The 16,206-nt window shown below is 38.2% G+C and overlaps 1 protein-coding gene across 2 annotated transcripts in view; it reads right to left on the bottom strand.

The window, feature by feature from the left end:
- The window catches only part of UHRF1BP1L (UHRF1 binding protein 1 like), a 116,009-nt gene that overhangs the window by 17,920 nt on the left and 81,883 nt on the right, over nucleotides 1-16,206 (bottom strand). For both annotated transcript variants that reach the window (XM_033220931.1, XM_033220930.1), the window contains 5 exons: nucleotides 10,639-10,832; nucleotides 8,794-10,298; nucleotides 8,028-8,203; nucleotides 1,060-1,202; nucleotides 151-301 (listed from right to left, as the gene is read on the bottom strand). In XM_033220931.1, the coding sequence (XP_033076822.1) occupies nucleotides 151-301; nucleotides 1,060-1,202; nucleotides 8,028-8,203; nucleotides 8,794-10,298; nucleotides 10,639-10,832 (2,169 nt within the window). The remainder of the gene's footprint in view (nucleotides 1-150; nucleotides 302-1,059; nucleotides 1,203-8,027; nucleotides 8,204-8,793; nucleotides 10,299-10,638; nucleotides 10,833-16,206) is intronic.

The following is a 16,206-nucleotide window of genomic DNA, read 5'->3' as shown; positions in this document are numbered from 1 at the left end:
CAAATAATAATTATTATAATAAGTAAATGTAATTTCCCTTGAATTCAATTATAGCCAAGATAGGATTGCTGGTGAGACATATATAAAAGTTAAAACATATTAAATCATTGCATATGAAAAGTAATTAATAAAAAGAAAAAAAAAACTTACCAACTGGACGATTACAAAGGTAATGCCGAACGCTGATATTGCCTAACTGGTCTGGTGTCACCTGGTTCACTTGAAGACAGATTTCTGTATCTTCCCCTCGGATGTCAATTTCCCCATGAACACCAGTAATTTTAAATACCACAACGGACATCTATTAATGATTGCATAAATAATATTAGTATGCCAAGCAGTTCAAAACAAAATTTAAGAAATAATATAGGAAACTACCGTTACCCTCTAAAAATACAACTATGACCTACCAGACCAAAAATATACTTGTGATCTACAGAAAACAGTTGTTACATTGTGAAAACCTTTCATTTATTTATTATTAAATTAGGTCACAAGGATTGTAAAATGATTTTCAGTAAAAGCTAGACAAAATATATTTTTCAAGTCTTTCACTACATCAGGAGGGCTTAAAAGAAACCGTTAGCTTGGGCAACACAGCGAGAGCCCGTATCTACAAAAAAATTTAAAACAGCCAGGTGTGGTGGTGTGCACCTGGTCCCAGCTACTAGGGAGGCTGGGGCAGGAAGATCACTTAAGCCCAGGAATTCACGGCTGCAGTGGGCTATGGACACATCTCTGTACTCCAGCCTGGGCAACAGAGTGAGATCCTATCTTTAAAAAAAATTAAAATAAAAAACATAAAAGGCAAGACAGAAAAAAGAAAGAGCCTCCACTCCTCAATCTGATAAAACAAATTTAGAAAAGTAAAATCAAAGGAAAAACAATTGACTGGGGGGAAGCATTTTCAAGAACAAAAGCTGCAAAATGAATTGTCCACCATCTAAAAATTCATGTTATATATGAGTGTCTCAAAATAAATACATGTCAAACATGAAATAAAACTGGTGGCATTTATCTTCATAGAATCTCTCTGAAATTCTCTGAAATGTTTATTACCAGGTCATCATGATTTTCCTGAGCACCCTCTGAATTTGTACTGAGGGCATCTGGAGAAGTTTCACCATAATTCTGTAGGTTTGCACCAGTATTCACACTTTCTGCTGTGCCCCTGTAATTTGTAGTTGAGTTCTTTTTATTTCCTGAAATAATAACAAAAGTAAAAATAAATTAAAATCAGTTTTACACATCATCTAACACTGTATGTTTATTTAACAAAAAAGGACTATCCCTTCAACTGTTTCCTCTTTTTTTTTTTTGAGACGTAGTCTCGCTCTGTCACCCATGCTGGAGTGCAGTGGTGCGATCTCAGCTCACTGCAACCTCCACCTACCAGGTTCATGCCATTCTCCTGCCTCAGCCTTACGAGTAGCTGGGACTACAGGCACCCGCCGCCAGCCCCGGCTAATTTTTTGTATTTTTAATAGAGACAGGGTTTCACCGTGTTTGCCAGGATGGTCTCAACCTCCTGACCTCGTGATCCGCCCGCCTGGACCTCCCAAAGTGCTGTGATTACAGGTGTGAGCCACCGCGCCCGGCCCCTTCAACTCTTTCTCAAGCATTGCCTCCTTTAAAAAATGGACCAAGAAAAATTAGATTGTAATTAGTTATCAAATAATGAATGTGCTATAATTCAATACTTCTCAAACTATCTGTGGTAAAAGACAATTTAAAAAAAAAAATTCGGTAGCCATTACAGATCAATACTTTTTAAAAATACCATAAAAATGAATTAATAAAAAAATTAGGTAAGAAAACCTAAAGACATAGAAAACGTAAGTCTCAATTTATTATTATATTTACTACTCTGTAATCAGCTTCTAATGTAGTCCTTGGCAATGTGGTAGGTGCTCAACAAATTATTAAATAAAAGGCCCAGGGAAGATACCTGTGAATACTGCTGTGGTATGAGGGACTAATAAAGGCATATCATAAGGGGTTCCTAACATCATCAGGGGTTAAGAGAACATCTATGATAAAATAGTATTTCTGCTAAAGTGAACAAGCCTGGGTGCAGTGGCTCACGCCTGTAATCCCAGCACTTTGGTGAGAGGATCACTTACAGCCCAGGAGTTCAAGACCAGCCTGGGCAACACAGCAAAAACCCATCTCTACAAAAAAAACAAAAAATTAGCCAGACGTAGTGGCACTTGCTTATGGTCCCAGCTACTCAGGAGGCTAAGGCAGAGGACCACGTGTGCCCGGGAGGTAGAGATTGAGGTGAACAAAGATCACACCACTGCACTGAACTCTAGTCTGGATGACAGAGTGAGACCCCATGTCAAAAAAAAAAAAAAAAAAGATTCCCTTAATTTTTTTTTTTTTGGGGGGACAGTGTCTCACTCTGTTGGCCAGACTGGAGTGTAGTGGCACGATCTCAGCTCACTGCAACCTCCACCTGCCTCAGTCTCCCAAGTATCTGGGATTACAGGAACACGCCACCATGCCTGGCTAATTTTTGTATTTTTAGTCAAGATGCGGTTTCACTATGTTAGCCAGAGTGGTCTCGAACTCCTGACCTCAAGTGATCTGCCTGCCTTGACCTCCCACAGTGCTGGGATTACAGGCGTGAGCCACTGTGCCTGGCCCCCTTTAAAAAAAATTTTTTTTTAATTTACATAGAAAAGAATAATTGCAAGGAGAGCAAAAAGACACTCTGAAACACATTGAGTGGATAAAATAATGAGTGGGAAAAATAAAGCCAAGAGTTATCCTTAACAACTCTTAATTAAAAAAGTAAGAATAATAAAATAAACAGAATGAAAAAGAGCATTCCAGAAACAGGTACAACAGACTGAGATGGAAAAGTTTATCACAGTAAAGAAAGTGAGAGATAGACTGAAATAAACTATGATCCATCTGAAGTATAATGAGCATATGGGAAAACATCAGAAAAGGTAAGCTGGGGCCACATCACACAGAGGATTGTCAGTAATGTTAAGGATTTTAAGTTAATAGCCTTAAAGCAATTACAAGTTATCGGCAGTACAGTGGAAAATGACATGATCAAATCTGTGGGGTTTTTTTTCTCTCCTTTTTTTGTTTTTTTTTAAAGACAGAGTCTCGCTCTGTCGCCCAGGCTGGAGTGCAGTGGTGTGATCTCGGCTCACTGAAGCCTTTGCCTCCAGGGTTCAAGCAATTCTCCTGCCTCAGCCTCCTAAGTAGCTGGGACTACAGGTATGTGCCACTATGTCTGGCTAATTTTTTGTAGTTTTAGTAGAGACCAGTTCTCACCATGTTAGCCAGGATGGTCTCCATCTCCTGACTTTGTGATCCACCTGCCTCGGCCTCCCAAAATGCTGGGATTATAGGTGTGAACCACCATGCTCGGCCAAATTTGTTTTTAAAAGAGTATTTTGCCTGGCCGGGAACAGTGGCTCACTCCTGAAATCCCAGCACTTTGGGAGGCTGCGGCGGTTGGATCACCTGAGGTCAGGAGTTCGAGACCAGCCTGGCTAACATGGTAAAACCCCGTCTTGACTAAAAATACAAAAATTAGCTGGGTGTGGTGGCACACACCTGTAATCCCAGCTATTCGGGAGGCTGAGGAAGCAGAAGAATCACTTGAACCCAGGAGGCAGAGGTTGCAGTGAGCCGAAATCACACCACCGCACTCCAACCTGGGCGATAGAGACTTGGTATCAAAATATATATATATATTGGCTATGGAATAAAGTATGAACTGCAAATGGATACGAACAGATGTGGAAAGACTAGTTAGGGACCAGAGGTAGCTATGTTGTTTATGTGTTCATAAATATGTACATACATTCACAAATATGTATACATGCACGCATACACATACATATCTTTTTGTATACACATACCTTTGTATGTATCTGACATATCCACACACACATATAAAAATACATAGATAAAGGCCTGGAAGCATATATACCAAAAGTTGATGGTAGTTACTTCTGCAATGGGGAATGATATCAAGGAGACCATATTATCTGGTTTAAGGAAATGCCTAGAGTAAAAATTGAAGTTATCACCTTAGTATCACCCTTAGTCTCCTTTTAAAATGAGAGAATATTCATATATTTCTTGTAAAATTAAAACAAAATAGCAAGAGTCTCCTTCCAATAAAAATTAATGACCCTGACATAAAAATAAGTCACTGTTCAAAAGAACCAGGAATGTATATCATTAAAATGTTATACACAAAGTCCACACTTTTTAAGATCCTAGTCTACTGCTGGAATCTATTCTAAGATAGTCATCAAAAATGCAGACAAAAATTTGTGAACAATAATATAATTACAGCACTTTTATAACCAATAAATTATAAACAGTCTAAACATCCAACATCAGGGAAATCTTTAAAAGGCTATGGTACATTCTTATGACAATTTTATACAGGCTTAAAAATATTTTCAAAGGAGTTTACATATACAAATTCATAAAATAAATAACAGTTGATATATTGTGAATGTGAGACAGACTTTTTGGTGATTTTACTCTCCAAATTATGGTTGTATTTTCCAAGTTTTCCACATTGAGTGGTAGTCACTTTTCCTTACTATTATTTATTAGAAATAATAAAACCACTGATGCTTTCAGATTAAGTAGGGTGATCTGCCACAAGAACATTGTTTTTGAAGTATATTTTGATCAAAGGACAAAAATCCTCTGTTATGGTAGGATTTTAAACGATAAAGGGGGCACAGGGGAACTACAGCTATCTGTGAATCTTGAATAGATTTTCATGACACATATCAGTACCTCTTCTACATTTAAGTGACATGCTGGAAAGAAGATTGCTATGAATTATCAGACTTAGACTGAGAATTTTTGTTTATGTATGGTACACATTCCCCAAGTCTGGGGAGCTAGAATAGCTTAATGATTGGTTAAAAACTTGGGCTTATCAGTCAGAATAGCTGACAAATCTGCCTCTTACTACTTGCTGGCTATAACTTTTGGACAAGATACCTTATTTCTTTAAGCTTTAGTTTCTAAATCTACAGAAAAGTGATCAATAATAATAACCACCTCATATGATGGTCTTAAGGATTAAATAATGTGTTTTACAGCACTTGGCGGTATGACTAGGGGTGGTTCAATAAATGTTTGCTATTGTTGTTGTTAAATATCATCTATCATGTAAGGTAAACTGACTAGTGTCTCCCACCAAGATAAAGTAAACTGGAATCTAGTAGAGAGATTTTTCTCTGACTTGTGTAAAGGGTAAAATTTTTTAAGACGACATGTTTGCGTCAGACAGAAGAGCTCAGACTTTGAAGTCTGACTAACTGGGTTCAAATGCTAAACTCTACCACTTACTAGCTGCATAACCTTGGGCAAGCTGCTTACCTCCCTAGGCTTTGTTTGCTTCACCATTAAAATGAAAATAACAGTTCCTAACTCAATTTATTTGAAGATTAAATACATGTAAGATGCTTACGATAGTAACTGGTATAGTAAGTCCCTAGTAAATATTAGTTTAGAATAACAAACAAGAGGCTGGGCATGGTAACTAACACCTGTAAACCCAGCACTTTGGGAGGCTGAGATGGTTGAGGCCAGGAATTCGAGACCTGCCTGGCCAGCATGGTGAAACCTTGTCTCCACTAAAAATACAAAAGTTATCTAGGCGTGGTGGTGGATGCCTGTAGTCCCAGCTACTTGAGAGGCTGAGGCAGGAGAATCGCTTGAACCCAGGAGGCAGAGGTTGCGTGAGCCAAGATCGTTACATTGCACTCCAGCCTGGGCAACAAGAAAAAACTACACCTCAAAAAAAAAAAAAGATTAACAAGAATAACAAGAAAGACAATCCCAGCTCTGCGTATAATAATGTGACTATGGGAACACTACTTAAACTTCAGGAGCCTCAGTTTCTGTATCTGTAAAAGGATAAGAATAAGCACTTATACCTCATAGGGTTGAGGCAATTTGGTACATAGTAGACAATAGGCTCTAGAGCCAGAATACCTGAATTTAAACCACTAACTAGCTGTGTTACTTTGGATTCGTTATTTAACCCCTCTCTGAAGATAATAGTATACTATTGATAGAATTGTTGTGAGGTTTAAATTTATTAAAATATATACAAAGCATATAGAATGGTACCAACACAAAGTAAATGCTCAATAAATGTTAGCTTCTATTATTACAGAGTTGTAATTCAAATTAAAAGAAGTAAACTGGCCGGGCGCGGTGGCTCAAGCCTGTAATCCCAGCACTTTGGGAGGCCGAGACGGGTGGATCGCGAGGTCAGGAGATCGAGACCATCCTGGCTAACACGGCGAAACCCCGTCTCTACTAAAAAATAGAAAAAAACTAGCCGGGCGAGTTGGCGGGCGCCTGTAGTCCCAGCTACTCGGGAGGCTGAGGCAGGAGAATGGCGTAAACCCGGGAGGCGGAGCTTGCAGTGAGCTGAGACCCGGCCACTGCACTCCAGCCTGGGCGACAGAGCGAGACTCCGTCTCAAAAAAAAAAAAAAATAATAAATAAAAGAAGTAAACTATTTAAGCACCTGCAACGGTATGAATGTGTCCCTTTGAAATTCATGTGTTGGCAAAGTGATAGTACTAACAGGTAGGGCCTTTAACGGGTGATCAGCCCACGAGAGCTTGCCCCTACATGAATGGGATTAAGGCCCTTACAAAACAGGCTTCAGGTAGCTTCTCTTGACCTACACAGGACTGCAAATTACAACCCTTACAATTTGATGAGGTTGGATGTCGGACTTCCCAGTCTCCAGAACTGTGAGAAATAAATTTCTGTTCTTTATAAATTACCCAGTCTGTGGTATTCTGTGATAGCGGAACAAAACAGACATTGCTTGGCAACAAATGGTAGCTACTATTATGGTACATTAGTAATACATATTATATTATTACTTATTACATACTTGTTATATTTACGTTACTAATTATCTAATCTAAGCTTTTCAACTAAATCAATGGGCTTATTTCCTTTCAAACAGAAAGTAATTCAGGCCAGGCATGGTGGCTCATGCCTGTAATCCCAGCATTTTGGGACGCTGAGGTGCACAGATCATTCAAGGTCAGGAGTTTGAGACCAGCCTGGCCAACATGACGAAACTCCACCCCTAGAAAAAGTACAAAAATTAGCCGGGCATGTTGGTGCATGCCTGCAATCCCAACTACATGGGAGGCTGAGGCAGGAGAACTGCTTGAATCCGAAGGCGGAGGATGCAGTAAGCTGAGATCACAATACTGCACTCCAGCCTGGGAGACAGCTCCATCTCAAAAAAAAAAAAAAAAAAAGAAAAGAAAAAACAAAGTAATTCATATTTGCCTCTGGTCTCCTATGTTTTTGTGTGTGCAGCAACTACTTTCTGACTATGGCCCATGTTTTTAATTCCTGTTTACAAACTCCTTAATGCCTTAATGAGGGAGATGCAACAAACACCTTCTAATTCATTTCTAGCAGTCTTTATTAGGACATTGGTTGTCTTTCAATAAAATAGGAAAATCACGTAGTTCCACCATATACTACATATGTGAAAGAATCCTGATTTTGTACATCAGTAGAATTCACCATGCAAATTAAGCCCATCTAATCAAATTTCCAAATATAGGAGTCTCTGTAATACAGGCTGGTAGCCTTAATATTGGGTGCTTTATGGTCTAAGTGACTGCATACATATAATTGCTGGATCTCAGCCATAGAGAGGCAGGAGTTTCCGGTTAAAAGAAACAATGGAACAACCATTAGAGGAAAGTTAGGTACTCTTGCATAGTCCATGTATGTATAAGTAAGTCTTTTTAGGCGGGCTATAATGAACAATTAGAATATATCTAAAAATAACTAAATATTATTAATAATTAACAATTACTGAATATAACTAAAAATATTTATTTGTTTTTAGTTATGCCCAACAACTTTAAAAAGCATAGGTACAGTTAACAATTATTGAATATAACTAAAAGCATCCCTTTTCTCCTAAGGTGTATGTATGTAATATGAATTCTTAAACTATATCATAACTTTACCTTTTTCCAAAAACATATGGCTGTCACTTCCATCACTTTCTAACATCTGTTCTTCCAATATCATGCTGTCAAGTGAAATGGTATCCAATGACATTTGTGAAGAGCTTCTTTTCATATTCTTATAAGAAACACAGAGAGGAGCCAGGTTGGGTGGGCAACGTTCCTTAGGCTTTCCACTGTTAACAAAATAATTAGAAAGTTATTACATATAGAGAAAAGAATTCTATCTAAAAAAATACATCTAAGAAAATTAAAATATGTATATAGCATCCATAGCTGAAATTATATTTAAACATATAAGCTCAAAGTGTTTTCATATTTTGAAACACCTACTCTTTCACATGTTAACAATGCCTTATTTTGTCACGAGCTTTCCTGCCTCAAAACAAAATACACTCGCCGGGCGCGGTGGCTCAAGCCTGTAATCCCAGCACTTTGGGAGGCCGAGACGGGCGGATCACGAGGTCAGGAGATCGAGACCATCCTGGCGAACACGGTGAAACCCCGTCTCTACTAAAAATACAAAAAACTAGCCGGGCGAGGTGGCAGGCGCCTGTAGTCCCAGCTACTCGGGAGGCTGAGGCAGGAGAATGGCGTGAACCCGGGAGGCGGAGCTTGCAGTGAGCTGAGATCCGGCCACTGCACTCCAGCCTGGGCGGCAGAGCGAGACTCCGTCTCAAAAAAAAAAAAAAAAAAAATACACTCACAGGCACACACACTCCACAAAATAAATTAATTTTTTAAAAGGCCAATAAAATGTTGTTACCTTAAAGATGACTGTGATTTAAGTGTTCTAACTGTGGGGGTCTCTTCTTTACTGATGTCCAGGTTTTCAGAGAGTGAAGCTGCTTCCAGAAGCAAATCTTCAGCTTTGAAGATGGACTCTATGGTTTCATTTCCTTTACTAGTTAAACTACTTGAAAGTATATTTTGATTACCATCACTATCAAATGATAGCATATTTGAATCTTCTCTGTAGTTTAAGATACTACTTGAATCTGTATAAAATGAATCCTTTTTGTCACTTGTTTCTGATCCAATTTCTCCTGAGCCACTTTTGTAAACAAGTCCACTACTTTCATCTTCACTTATTTTCCCTAACTGTTTATCTGATAAATAGTCCATAAAAGAAATGTCTTTTTGCAGATTTGTATCACTAGCTGATTTAAAAAGCAAAGGATCCTTTAAAGAGACATGGCTAAGGTCAACACTCATAGATCTGTTGTCTGACATATGATTAACAGTTACACTTCTAATTCTATTTATATCCCTACTAATTTGTTTTCTTTTTGAAGACAAAAAATCCCCATTTTCTGTAGGCAAATAATCAGGTACCACTGGGCTCACACTTTCAGAAACAGGAGACTTCAGAGTATTTGCTTGATCCACTGGATGGAGCAAAAGAGCCAGTTCTGCACTTCTAAGTAAAATTCCAATACAAATGGATGTCTGACTAGCAGGACTGCCAGTTACAGCTTCTACATCTTTCCTTAAGTTCTCTGAAAGCAGGATAAGTGACTCATGCAGGAAAAGCAGGAGCAGATACTGGTAGTGATTAATCTGCATACTGACATGTTTATGAACATGAACTAGGACATGAATATCTGCTTCTGACGAGGAAGAGGAAAATCTAAAAAATGTATCTGATGAAGAAGACTTCTGACCACCATTTGCCAAGGGCTCAGACTCTGTACTATAATACTCCTTCAATAGCTTCTTCCGCTTCAATCGGCCAGCCAGATCACTAGATTCACTTTGTGATGTGTTTAGAGATACTTGATTACAAGTCTGTGGCTCTTTTTGTGACTCTGCATATCTTGTTGGTTGACAAATCCAAATGGAAAGAGGGAATGAGTCTACAAAACTTATTGGCCGTCCTTTTCCACTTTTCATCCCTTCATAATCTATCCAAAATTGAGAAAAGTACACAGCCCAAACATCCGTGGCAGCAGAAGTTTTAAGAGTGTTTTTATTCAATTGGGGAGTAATATTTCCTTTATAAATTTCATGCATTTTCGTATCTTGCTCATGAGCATGTCTCTGGAAAATTGGATGTAGAAGATTAAAATTGTCACAAGATTTGGGGAAGCTGGTATATGTTTTACTAAAAAAATCACAATCTTTAAAGTCTTGAAACAAAGCTTCTAGGTCAGAATGTCGACAGTTTGGACAGTGCCTTGTATTTGTGGCAATCATTTCAGAACTCTGAATAGAAATTGCATGTGGCTGATCTTGATGACATTCAGATTTCATTTCAGAAGGAATGACAAACTAGAAGAGAAGAAAAATTAATCTCATCCAACTGTCAAATCCAGCCAACTGTCAAATCCACACATCTTAAAGATAAAAGAACATGACTTAGCTCAGAAATTCTTTTTCTTGACCTTTCCCCCAAAAATACTACTTTCCTATTAAGACATAAAACACTAACTCTTCCCCTCAAATCTTATTAAATAGAGTAAAGGGGACTTACATGACCACTAAGAAGAGAATCTTTTAAAAAACAATAACATGAATTAATAATGAATGTAACATATATGCACAAAATAAATTGCAAAATAAAAAGAACAAAATTGAATTAAATCATTACTACTACTTGTTTGTATGATACCTTTAGCATTAAGCCATCAACTCGAACATCAACATGCTCGTCAGATTTTGAATTGTCATTCAACTTGTACACAGCCATGAACTGATTAAGACTCTGTTTTAAGTCCAACAGAAATTGATTTAACCATAGAATGCTTCTTTCATCCACAGTAAACTGTAGTGCATTCAGCTGGCTATAGAGGTTGGGAGATGGAACTGTGGAGAAAAGATTTTTTAAAAAAAATTTTAATTGTATGTTTCTAAATCTTCCCTGAGAACAAAAAATACATGTTTAGTGAGTTTTATTCTTTCTTAAAACAAATTTGAGGTGTTATTTACAAAATCAAAGTGATACATGTGAATAACAAACACATTTAGATAGACAAAAAAAATTTCCAATGCCTCACTAACTGAAAAGTTTTAATATTTTAAAATATCTATAACATATAAATATACAAAACACATGAATATTTTGAATATATAAATTAATCTAAAACTAACTGCATAAAACAGGAAGCACTGTTTCAACTTCTTTCCTAAGGTTGTATTCACCAAGAACTTGTAAGAACACTACCTTCTTGATGAAGTATCACATCAAAGTGGTCCTCGATCATGTATTTCTGTAGACTTTACAACCTGAATCTCAATCTAAATCCTCTAAAATGAGAGAGCTAAGTCTAATGACCAACTTTTTATGCAAGTGCTATGCTAGCAGGTTCTCCTTGAAAGGAGGGACCAGGCATAAATTTATTCCCCACTTTTAATCAAGGCCTATAATAGTGCTTGGAGCAATGTGAAAACCAAGTATCTCCTGAACAATAAAATGAATTCACTTTTTCATAGCTCTCCCAAAATAAACTAATATTTACAATTAGAGGGTACATCACTTCCTGAAATACACATATTTTTCTACCGTAACAGTCATTTTGTTTTCAGAGCACCTTGATGAAGATCTTTTATTCTAAACATTCAGACATATTTATTCCTACCAAAGCTAAAGTTATGCATATCTAGAGCATTTAGACTAAATTTAAGAAAAATAAATCTAAGGTGTGAGACACCAGTGGAGAGGGAACACTGTAACAACGTCCTGAATATGGTTCATTTGCTTATGTTATTCATTTATTCATTCACTTTCCTTTAAGATCCACTAAATGTCAACTACATTGTCTGTCTTACCCTAAGCACAAAGAACACAAAAAGAAATAGGGCACGGTCCTTTTTCCTTAAAAGGTCATAGTTTATTACATGAGACAGATACAAACAGAGAAAAATTACAATTTAAGTCTATCAGAGACATGCAATTGTGAAGTGGAGGTGCTTGCCTTTGGGAATAGAAATAAAGTGACTGCTGCAGAGACTGCATCACACTCTGAAAGGAAAGGAAGGAGAGGGAATATCTCAACGTAGATTAATTGATGATGGTAGCCACAGAGGAGACTAGGGAGCAAATGCTGCCCAAGAGCTAGAGCACAGAAAGAACCCTGAGAGCAGATGTGGGACTGAAAAAGGAACCCAGGACACTAAGCAGTAGAAAGGTCTATATGCGGTTTCCAACAGAAGTCTACTTATAAAATAGATTAGTATGTAGTTAATAATACTTAAAAGCAGCTTGTAGAAACACTGAATATTCTGATATCACTAAGGAAAAGAAGCAGGGTGCAAATTAAATATGTAAAAGAAATACATGCATTAAAAACAAGACTAACAATGCTATATTTACTGCTATGGGTTGAATTGTGTCCCTCCAAAATGCATTTACTGAAGTTCTATCCCCCTGTAGCTCAGAATGTATTTGGAGCTAAAGCCTTTAAAGAGACAACTATGGTAAAATGAGTTCACTGGGTGGGCCCTAGTCCATTGTGACTCATATCCTTATAAGAGCAGAACAGGAGGGACAAACACACATACACAGAGGGAAGACCATGTGAAAACACAGGCGGAAGATGACCATCTATAAGGAGAGCAGTCTCAGAAGAAACAATCCTGCTGAAGTCTTCATCTTGGACCTCTAGCCTCAGAACTGTGAGACAATAAATTTCTGTTAAGTCACCTAGTCTGTGGTATTTGTTATAGCAGCCCTAACAAATGAATATACTTACGTTTGAGCAGATGTCTCCAAACCGCAAGCTTACAAGCATTGTTTTTTTGGCTTTTTCTTCTTTATTGTTAAAATATAATGCATATGTTACTTTCACAATGGTAAAAGGAAAGTTAAGAGATTATAAAAGTTGGATCATTTAGTACTGTTCAAAATAGAGATAATGAGAAATGAAAATTAACTCATCTACATGAGGGTTCAATATACTATAATCTCTACTTGTTTATTTTTGAAAATTTCTCTAAGAAAAAATTAAATTAAAACATAGTTAAACATAATCTAGAGATTCCACTACCAGGTATCTACGGGGGTCAAGTTTAAAACGCAAGGAAGGAATTTTGTTAAATTTTTCAGAAAAAAAAAGTACAGATTATAGAATGAGATTATAATTCCTTTGGTACATGCTAACAAAACTTGTATAAACAAGCCTAGATGGCCGGGAGTGTTGGCTCATGTCTGTAATCCCAGCGCTTTGGGAGGCCAAAGCGGGAGGATGGCTTGAGCCCACAAGTTTGAGACTAGCCCAGGCAACAGAGTGAGATCTTGTATCTATAAAAAATTTAAACTTAGCTGGACATGATGGCTCATGCCTATAATCCTAGCTATTAGCGAGGCTAAGATGGGAAGATCACTCGAGTCCAGGAGTTTGAGGCAGCAGTGAACCATCACTGTGCCACAGTACTCCAGCCTAGGCACAGAGTGAGACTGCGTCTCAAAAAAAAAAAAGAAAAGAATATTTAAAAAAAAAAAAAAACCGCTTAGAAGTCATAAATACTGGAAACTACTCTTAACTCTGAAGAAAAATTACTTGTTTAGGGACAAGGTGGCAGGCAGGAGGCAGGACTAGTTTGCAGCTCCAACTTGGACGGACTTAGCAGTGTGTGGAGGCTCACATAGTGAAGTTTTGCTCCAGAACGACTACAGGAATAAATCAGGAAAACTGAGAGGACCCACAGACCCTCTGAAGGAAGCAGATTGGTACTGCAGGACCCGAGAGACAACCCAAATATTGGGCTGGTACTCATGGCTGAGCCACAGATGGTTCACATCACAGGACTCTGCAGACAACCCCCAGTACCAGCCCAGAGCCTGGTAGACTTGTTGGGTGTCTAGATCTAGAAGAGAGATAACAATCACTAGAGCTCAGCTCTCAGAATCCAGACCCATAGGAAAAAAGGGAGAATACCGGACAGGTGCAGTGGCTCATGCCTGTAATCCCAGCACTTTGGGAGGCCAAGGCGGGCAGATTACCTGAGGTCGGGAGTTCAAGACCAGCCTGATCAACATAGAGGAACCTCGTCTCCACTAAAAATACAAAATTAGCTGGGTGTGGGGATGCATGCCTGTAATCCCAGCTACTCGGGAGGCTAAGGCGGGAGAATCACTTGAGCCCAGGAGGCGAAGACTGCGGTGAGCCTAGGTCATGCCATTTCACTGCAGCCTGGGCAACAAGAGTGAAACTCTGTCTCAAAAAAAGGGATAATGCCACTTCAAGGGAACATGTCATGGGACAAAAGAATCTGAACAATAGCCTTCAGTCCCAGACATTACCTCTGAGAGAGCCTACCCAAATGAGAAAGAACCAGAAAAACAACTCTGTTAATATAAGACAAGGTTCTTTAACACCTCCAAAAAATCACACTAGCTCACCAGCAATGGACCCAAACCAAGAAGAAATCCCTGATTTACCTGAGAAAGAATTCTAGGCTAATCAGGGAGGCACCAGAGAAAGGAGAAGCCCAGTGTAAGGAAATCCAAAAAATGATACAAGAAGTGAAAGGAGAAATATTCAAGGAAATAGATAGCATAAATAAAAATCAATCAAAACTTCAGGAATAAACAGACACACTCATAGAAATGCAAAATGCTCTAGAAAGTCTCAGCAACAGAAATGAATAAGTAGAAGAAAGAAATTCAGAGCTCAAAGACAAGGTCTTTGAATTAACCCAGTCCAACAAAGACAAAGAAAAAAAGAATAAGAAAATATGAACAAAGTTTCCAAGATGTCTGGGATTATGTTAAATGACCAAACTTAAGAATAATTGGTGTTCCTAAGGAGGAAGAGAAATCTAAAAGTTTGGAAAACATATTTGGGGGGATAATTGAGGAAAACTTCCCTGACCTTGCTACAGACTTAGACATCCAAATACAAGAAGCACAAAGAACACCTGGGAAATTCATCGCAAAAGATGATTGCCTAGGCTCACTGTCATCAGGTTATCTAAAGTTAAGACGAAGGAAAGAATCTTAAGGGCTGTAGGACAGAAGCACCAGGTAACCTATAAAGGAAAATCTATCAGATTAACAGCAGATTTCTTAGCAGAAAATCTAGAAGCTGGAATGGGATTCTGGCCCTATCTTCAGCTTCCTCAAACAAAACAATTATCAGTCAAGAATTTTGTATCTAGTGAAACTAAGCTTCACATATGAAGTAAAAATACAGTGTTTTTCAGACAAACAAATGCTGAGAGAATTCGCCACTACCAAGCCACCACTACAAGAACAAAGAACTGCTAAAAGGAGCTCCAAATCTTGAAACAAATCCTGGAAACACAATAGAACCTCTTTAAAGCATAAATCTCAGAGGATCTATAAAACAAAAATACAATTTAAAAAAAAGGTATACAGGCAACAAACAGCATGATGAATGGAATGGTACCTCATGTCTCAATACTAACACTGAATATAAATGGCCTAAATGTTCCACTTAAAAGATACAGAACTGCAGAATAGATAAGAATTCACCTGTTGTGAGAAGTCAGGGACCCCGAACAGAGGGACCAGCTGGAGCCACAGCAGAGGAACATAAATTGTGAAGATTTCATGGACATTTATCACTTCCCTAATAATACTCTTATAGCCTGTCTTTCTTTAATCTCTTAATCCTGTTATCTTCATAGTAAGCTGAGGATATATGTCACCTCAGGTCCACTGTGATGAATGCATTAAGTGTACAAAATGATTGTAAAACGTGTGTTTGAACAATACGAAATCAGTGCACCTCGAAAAAAACCAGAATAACAGTGATTTTCAAGGAACAAGGGAAGACAACCACAAGGTCTGACTGCCTGCAGGGTCAGGCAGAATACAGCCATAGTTTTCTTCTTGCAGAGAGCCTATAAACGGACGTGCAAGTAGGGAAGATACCACTAAATTCTTTTCCTAGCAAGGAATATTAATAATTAAGACCCTGGGAAAGGAATTGCATTCCTGGGGAAAGGTCTATAAACAGCTGCCCTGGGAGTGTCTGTCTTATGTAGTTGAGATAAGGACTGAAATACGCCCTGTCTCCTGCAGTACCCTCAGGCTTATCAGGGTGGGGAAAAAACTGCTCCCTGGTAAATTTGAGGTCAGATCAGTTCTCTGCTCTTGAACCCTGTTTTCTGTTGTTTAAGATGTTTATCAAGACAATGCGTGCACAGCTGAACACAGATATTTATCAGGAGTTTTTTATTTTGACCTTTGCCTTGTGATCTTTGCTTTGTTCTT

Source organism: Trachypithecus francoisi, unplaced genomic scaffold, assembly GCF_009764315.1.
Source record: "Trachypithecus francoisi isolate TF-2019V2 unplaced genomic scaffold, Tfra_2.0 Lachesis_group11, whole genome shotgun sequence".
Lineage (NCBI taxonomy): Eukaryota > Metazoa > Chordata > Mammalia > Primates > Cercopithecidae > Trachypithecus > Trachypithecus francoisi.
The sequence above is the reverse complement of the archived record's forward strand: the minus strand, read 5'-3'. Positions and strand labels throughout refer to the sequence as shown.